Below are 7844 nucleotides of genomic sequence, written 5' to 3'. Positions count from 1 at the left end.
TACCTCAATAAGACTCAAGCATAAAAAAATGAAATGACGAAATGCAAATGTTAACAGAAAATGCATATGGGATGGAAGTCCACAATGAAATGTGAAAAGTTAGTGATAAATATTATTAAAAGTGGAAGGTAAAAGGAACAATAATTAAAACTCAATCATTAAGAGTTTTTTAATATATAATAATAACTAACGAAATTGATGTAATTTAAATATTAGTATTTAATTAGATATTTAATTAATTTTTGATTTAGTGAAAGGCAAAATGATAATTCAACTTTGGTATATATATATATATATATATATATATATATATAAATAAATGAGCAGGTCGGTGCACTAAGCTCTCACTATGCGCAGTCTATTGTATGCAGCCTTATCTTGCTTTTCTGCCAGAGGCTGTTTCCAAGATTTGAATCCGTGACCTTCTGATCACATGACAACAATTTTATCAGCTACTCCAAAGTTTCTCTTCTATATATATATAGAGAAGAAGATCAGTTTGGGTTATTTAAATATAGAGAATTGTCTGGTTATGGACTTAACATTGATTGAGGGTCACATTAAAATAACAAAATTAAATACTTCTTACTAGGGAGAGCTAATCACATTAAGGCCTCGCATTTATTTTTCATTAAGATTAAAATGTGTGAATTTAAACGCACGTATGAATATTAAGATGTGTATATGAACTGCCTTCAATATGCTATCAACTGTTGTATGTTTTCCCATATATATATAACACTTTGTACAAGGATGTTTTTAGATATAGGGCTCAAACATAAAACATTACTTCTTTCTATGCAAAAAATAAGAAAATCATAAGAGGAGAGGAAACATTATATTATTATTGCCTTAATACACACATTTCTTGACAAAAGGCCCTTTTACTTGGACCAACCTATCTTTGCTGGAAGTTAAATGCTTTGATTGAGTAAGCAAAAATGAAGAGAAAAAGAACTGATATTCCAACAAGAATGACTGCAACATATCCCACAAAATCGTGTTTGTAATCGAAGAAATTCTCTAAGAATTCTTCCACTGTCTCCTTTGTATCCAATCTATCTTGTACATCTCCAAGTTGTGATGCAATTAGTCCGTATAATGTCCACGAAACGGGGCAAATGTAATAGTACCATCTCCACCACACTGGCATCCTCTGTCATAAATCAACAAAAAGAAAACGAAATTGTTATGTTAGTAAAGCCAGTTTGAACATGTGTTGTTGAAGGTAATGCAATTTGAAGAAGAATTAGTACCGTTTTTGGAACGACGAATCCACAGAAAAGGTTCCATATTGTGTAGAATGCAGATGAAACGATTGATGCAATGGTGTGATTAGGAGTAACAGCTACTGTCATCATCCCGTACAACGTGAAGTATAACAAGGTGAAGTACATGAAGAACAGATACCAAAGGAACTTGGTAACTGTCCATTCAAATCCGATCATAGCATAGACTATAACACCATATATAATCGTCTGGAGAAAAAGGTGTGGGAGCTCAATCATAACCTGCATAACAAAATATACAATTCTGGTGATACAATGACTAACTCAACATATATAACAAAACATTTGACTTGAGTTTTATTGGCATACACATTGGAAAATCGAGATAGAGATGAACTTTTAAGGCTATACACCCTTGGAGATCATTTATATCTATTTTGTGAATCATCAAGAGGTAATTTAAATTATTTGTAGGCATAAAAATCTGTACCTGTCCAAAAGCATAAGGCAGAGCTGAATACATTCCAGCTGCTCTTTCCCTGTAGAAGACCGTCCTCTCAATGGCAACGACTGGCTGTACTGAAGTAGCATTTATAATACCAAGAAACAAGATAGCAGCATACATTGAACCTATTGCATTCAAAATATCTTGTTGCCTATTCCTGAAATTGGGTTCAAAACCATTAGACTAGTGACTAAAAACACGTCGAGGAAGATGAAGAAACAGTTCCTGTATGTTTCTATTTACCTTTTGGAGCCAAGACCCCAGAATATCGTTCCAAGCATGAGAGAAACGAAGAATGTAAACATGAGCCTGACTGCTGTGTAAGGAGGATTTCGCCAGTATGACCAGTGCTGTTTCCATAAGCAAGCCATGCATTGGGTGAAGAAAGACTGGGAGTACTTAGTTTGAAAGTAGAGGTCTTTTGAGCCTGAGGCTGGCACACTTAGTTCCTGGATTAAAGCTTTGTTTCTCCTGAATATGTGGTCCACTTCAGAATTTAAGACGAGATATTTGTAATTCTATATGTAGAATGTAATCGCGTTCAACTCAAGATTCATACCTATACAATTCTGAGTTCTTGTACAATTCTGTAAAGTCAATTCCAAGAATTGCTTCTTGTGCTACTGAAGTTATCTCCAACATCCATGTTGCTGGATTGTAACCATCTCTGATTTTTTGAACTCCATCGATTTCCTGAGGCAAATAGAAAGAGAGCCATTAATTAGTGTACTAGGCCAACATAATAGGAATTCCAGTTGCTTTACCTAACAGCTTCCTTACCTCAAAATACTTAATAAGGTGAGAAGAATGGCGTCCTAGTGGGCCGACATATATTTCTTCGCCTCCTCGTTTCAGGAGTAGGAGCTGCAATTCATTAGTAGAATGAGAATCTTTTTCTCTAAAACAAATGATGCTAAGCTGACAGATTAATTGTTTCTCACTTCATCGAAAGCATCAAATATGTCAATGCTAGGCTGATGGATGGTGCATACTACCGTTCGACCTGTATCTACAGTGTTTCTAACTGTTCTCATCACTATTGCAGCTGCTCTAGCATCTAATCCAGAGGTTGGCTCATCCATGAATATTATAGATGGGTTGGCAACAAGTTCAACTGCAACTGTAAGTCGTTTTCGTTGTTCAGTTGAAAGACCATTTACTCCAGGCAATCCAACAAGTGCTTCTCTTAGAGGGGTTAGCTCTACAAGTTCCATGACCTCCTCAATGAAACTCTGCAATGATACATTTTATTATAACATCCAGTTTCAAGTTCTATTAGCAATCCTAGTAGCCAAATTCAGACTCATTTACCTTTCGAGTTTCAGTGTCAACTTCACGAGGCAGTCGAAGCCAAGCAGAATAATGCAATGATTCGTATACTGTAACATGAGGTGAATGAATGTCAGTTTGCTCACAGTATCCTGCTATCCGAGCAAACGTTTCTTGCTGCTTTGGGTATCCCGATATACTAATGGTTCCATCAATGTATCCACCGGTTTTCCTACCAGCTAAGACATCCATAAGTGTGGTCTTACCAGCTCCACTAACGCCCATTAGAGCTGTCAAAACTCCTGGCCTAAAAGCACCACTCACCCCTTTCAAGAGTTCAAGCCGGTCCTCGATAAAACCTTGAGCTTTCATTTCCTGAAGTCACAACATAGACTTTAGAATTTAATTCAGACATGTACAGGACACTTAATTTCCTTGGACTTAATCTTAAATGTACCTGTGGCATATCTACTGCATATCTGATATCATCAAAAGTAATTGAAAGGGGCTCAAAAGGAAGAATCATTCCCCTTCTCTTGCTTAACTCAGCCTCAGTTATGTTGCCTACTCTTGAGGATAGAGACCTGGAAGATGCACTTCGCGGAACATCATTTCCTCTTTCTGCATATTTGGCCTTGATACCATTAGTACTTAGTGGAAAATATTAAGTTGAAACTGAAGCTCAAAGGGAAGAAATTACCTGAAGTGCTCTTTCCTAGTGGAGATAGTTCAATAACCTCACCCGTTTTGCTTGCATTCCTCTCGGCGACAGTTTCTTCAGAAAGAATTGCCTGAGGTTTACCAAATGCTGCACCAAAATTACCCAACTTGTTGATATGTTAGGATCATCTTGTAGATGGAAAGGAGATTAGATTGCAAAATAGTAGGCAGATTCTTACGGTTGAGATAAGCTAAGGCCACTGTGAACAGGAAATTGAAGAGCAAAATATATCCAAGAAGAGCTCCTGCTCCAATCCAATACCATCTTGCTTCTGGGAAGATTCCACGCGATTTCAAGAATGACACTCCTAATGTATCTGTGCCTGTGGAGTTGGGAGGAACCTATAAAACAAAATTCAATAATGAACTCTCAAATGCTACTTTTACAACCCGTCCTTCCAAAACAACAGAAACTTTAGCTTACATGTGCCCAACTCTTCCCTAGAAATTCGTTCACAGCTATAGCATTCTGTGCATACATCATAGGGGAAATCCAGTAACCCCATATCAACCATTGTTTCACATCATCTGATTCACAACAAAAGGCGAAGAACATATAAATAAGCATTGCCCTTGTGGTTTTTCAAAATATTCTGCAATTTTACCTCTTGACAGAATGAATCCACCCATTACAAGAACTATGAGTAGTGCACATGATCCAAATGTATTTGCAACAATGATATTCCTTCCAAGAGCTGCTAAGAATCGAAACAGCCCCGAGGCCATCTGGTTAAGACATATGAGCAGAAATAGATGTTTGAAGAACCTGTAAATAGAAAATTAATCTTGATGAGATATAATGAACCAAGAAGTTCCTTGCTTAGAAAAGAAAAAATTTCTACCTTCCAACGTCTGCCTCAAATCCAATAACATAATAGGTCATACACACCCAAATAGCAATTTCTACAAGTGTGATTGGAATCTTGAGGATCCAAGTAGGCAGAGCATATGCCCAAGCAGGAAAGAAAAGAAGATCGCGTTGTTTGTAAAAGGAAGGAAGCTTCATAATACTGAGGGCAAGCTCTGAGAAACCATTGAACATAATCGTGATAACTGCGTAGAACAGTGCACCTAAGTATACTGCACCATCTATTGCTGTATTTCTGTGCATCTCGGTTCGTAGGAAGAGTGTCATTGCTATAGAAGCCATCAATGTTAGCTGAAATGATTTTAAAAAAAAAGTTTTTGACTTCTACATAAACATTGAGGAAATTGAAAAAGTGACTTGTTTGTTTTTGGACCTGCTACTTACTTGTACCATCTTGAATATATAGACGAACGAATTCCTCTTCATAAGAAGGTATTCTCTATCTGCGCAGACTTTTAAGAGTTCTTTCTTGCTAATACCATACTTTTTGGTGGTTAGAGCAGCAGGGTGGCTCTTGGATTTGTCAAAGGGAACAGAAAACTCATCACCAAGGTTCCTTCCAACATGAAACGATTGAAATACTTCAGAAAATTCGCTTGCTGTGATGAACCTATAAGGTTCATCACGACGTGCCCAGTATTGCTCTTGATCCTTCCTTGACGTCACCTTTGATTAACACATAGTAAATTACATAATTAGAAACAAGAAATGCTCCACGACAAGAAAGGGATTAATTTGCAAGGGGTGTACTTCTTGTAAGAAATCAGCAACTCCTTTCCTCTCGGGGCATTTGAAGCCCATGTACTCGAAGAACTCGAGCACATTTTCCCGGGGACCTTGGTAAACGATTTTCCCATCTGATAGAAGAATAATATCATCAAACAAGTCATAAGTTTCTGGTGCAGGCTGCAGAAGTGAGATTACAGCAGTTCCTTGAAGAATGTGGATTGACTGCCTGATTGAATTGACAATCTGATAAGTTGTTGAACTGTCTAAACCAGTCGATATCTCATCCATAAAAAGTGCTCTTGCCGGTCCAACCATCATCTCCCCTGTATTACAAGGTATCAACAAGTTTAGCAGCTAGCCTTAATTAAGCACGAGAACTTTTTCCCAACTCTTTGTTTATGCTTATGGTTTTTACAACATACAAGGTTTCTGTTTAACCAAACCTGTTGTTAATCTCTTTTTCTGCCCCCCGGATATTCCTCGAATCATTTCATCTCCAACGAGGGTATCAGCACAAATTTCAAGTCCCAATATCTGAAAATAACACAGAGAGTAGGGAATTGTTGCATCGCTATCTAGTTTCTGGATTAGGTTCTGTAATGCATAGCCATTTACCTTGAGAGTATAATCTGTTATAACATTAGCCTCTTGTCCTTCATTCCATGCTGACTGTAAGATAATACCAACTTCTTATCATAATTCATAGAAAGAAAATACAACATGAATCTGAATCTTTCTTTTTACTATGTCTTCACCTTCATAAAGACATCAACATCAGGATCTGGCTTAATGTTTGCTTCTTTCTCTCTCCTAGACAACTCTGCCAAAATTTCTGCATATTCATAACGAACAAATTAAAAAAGTACGCGATGCCCAAAGAAGATTGGAAATGCAACATGTTTGGCTCACTGACGATATTTTGCTCCAACTCCTTGACATCTAGCAGAAAATGCCAGTGTTTCCCTGACTGTCATTTCCCCAATATGAAGATCATTTTGGCTTATATAAGCTGATGTTCTTTGTGGCACAAACTCATCCATCCCATGCCCATTATATGTAATTCTCCCTGAAACCTGAAAACAAATAAATTTATCGACTGCCAAGGCAGAACTCCTCACTAATCTGAAACTGTATTATGTCTAATCATGTTTCTTACTTTGAGATCTTTATCAAGTTTCCCAGCCAAACCTAACAGCAACGTTGTTTTTCCTGAACTTGGTGGTCCTAAAAGCAGTGTCATTCTGCATAACAAGATTGAAAATTTGAAATGAATGAATAAACAGGACATTCTTGATTGGTCTAAAAATGACGCTTTTGACAGAAGAGTTTTTCTCACCTTCCTGGTTTGATGATTCCACTGACCCCATGAAGGATTGGCAATGGTTTCTTTCTACTTGGAAGGATATGAAGATAATTCAAGAAATCCTGTACACAGAAAGTCCAAGAGTATAATATATTGCATGTAATAATTTGATACAAGACAAGTCCTAGTATAGTACTATTATTACCTCTAAAATGTTAACTGTGAAGTTGAATATTGTTGGTAAAGCTCTACTACCAACACGAGCTTCTGCATCTACACTCAATTGCTCAAACCGGACTTCAATTGTAGGAAGATCCAGACCAACTCTGCATCATATTAAAAATAACATAAAAACTAGCTAGTCTAACGACTTCAACATCTCTATGATCAGTTTGTTTGATACGACTAAAGTCATTTTTTACTCGTGAACAATATACTAAAAGAGCTTAAAATTTGTACCTATCAATGCGGTGTTTGAGCTTGAGCAACAACTTCTCGTTGTCTTCATCAGCAATCCTGACAAGCCTGTCTAAAAGATTCCTCCTTTCGATCAAATCAAGCTTCGTTATATCAACTTCTCTAGATTGTCCTTCTTCTTCAAGGAGAATGCCTCTCCTTATACGACTATAAGTTGGAAGTTTCTCAAGAGCAGCCCATCTCAACGCCTCTTCATCATCGTAATCTTCTCTTGAAGATGATCTTGAAAACACATCCATAGCACTATTTCTCCATACATTTGAGCCACTCAAACGAGCACTACTCACCCTCAAAATATTTTCACCACCCTCCATTTTTAATTTTGAACAAGCTCAATGAAACAAGTTAACAACTTTGATTCTTGAATTTTTGTGTAAAAAGGATATGATTTATATATACAAGTATAGAGTAGAAGGGTTTCGTAGTAACCGGTAAAGTTGCTGCTCTTTAGTATGAGTTGGTGCTGAAAAAATCAATGATAGCTAAACTTTGTTTGACCAAACTATATAATACAGTAGAGATTCAACTTCATGATTTAATTTTTTTGATTTATATATGATTCATGATTATTCTCCCTCTAATTATATTCAACCAAAATATAATAAGGTAAAATACAAAAAATAATATTAATTTAAGGAATAAAAAAAGAAACTACTCTTGGGACGAAAAATTGAAAGATGTAATGAAATAGTAAATATTCCTCTACACTCAATTAGAGATTTCAGTTCAAGCACGGATTTTGAG

At 36.6% G+C, this 7844-nt stretch overlaps 1 protein-coding gene across 1 annotated transcript; it reads right to left on the bottom strand.

The window, feature by feature from the left end:
- Positions 1 to 821: 821 nt before the first annotated feature.
- On the bottom strand, positions 822 to 7445 carry LOC129889373 (pleiotropic drug resistance protein 1-like). Its single transcript, XM_055964647.1, has 24 exons — positions 7083 to 7445; positions 6829 to 6949; positions 6657 to 6745; positions 6477 to 6561; positions 6234 to 6393; positions 6076 to 6152; positions 5936 to 5989; positions 5764 to 5854; positions 5342 to 5643; positions 4976 to 5257; positions 4566 to 4882; positions 4329 to 4489; positions 4148 to 4251; positions 3903 to 4065; positions 3704 to 3811; positions 3461 to 3624; positions 3046 to 3378; positions 2676 to 2966; positions 2515 to 2598; positions 2294 to 2427; positions 1978 to 2205; positions 1720 to 1891; positions 1257 to 1511; positions 822 to 1156 (listed from the first exon to the last, which is right to left on the bottom strand). Exons 1-24 carry the CDS (start codon positions 7412 to 7414, stop codon positions 899 to 901), a joined length of 4365 nt encoding a protein of 1454 aa, XP_055820622.1. The 5' UTR covers positions 7415 to 7445; the 3' UTR covers positions 822 to 898.
- Between the last annotated feature and the right edge of the window lie 399 nt (positions 7446 to 7844).

This window comes from Solanum dulcamara, chromosome 5, assembly GCF_947179165.1.
Source record: "Solanum dulcamara chromosome 5, daSolDulc1.2, whole genome shotgun sequence".
NCBI lineage: Eukaryota > Viridiplantae > Streptophyta > Magnoliopsida > Solanales > Solanaceae > Solanum > Solanum dulcamara.
This window is presented reverse-complemented; position numbering and strand designations above follow the sequence as displayed.

Coding starts and splice junctions, on each gene's coding strand:
- LOC129889373 (XM_055964647.1), bottom strand. CDS start 7,414: ATGGAGGGTGGTGAAAATATTTTGAGGGTGAGTAGTGCTCGTTTGAGT. Junction 5,258..5,341: donor TTGCTGATTTCTTACAAGAA/GTACACCCCTTG, acceptor TGTTAATCAAAG/GTGACGTCAAGGAAGGATCA. Junction 3,812..3,902: donor GGCCTTAGCTTATCTCAACC/GTAAGAATCTGC, acceptor ATTTTGGTGCAG/CATTTGGTAAACCTCAGGCA.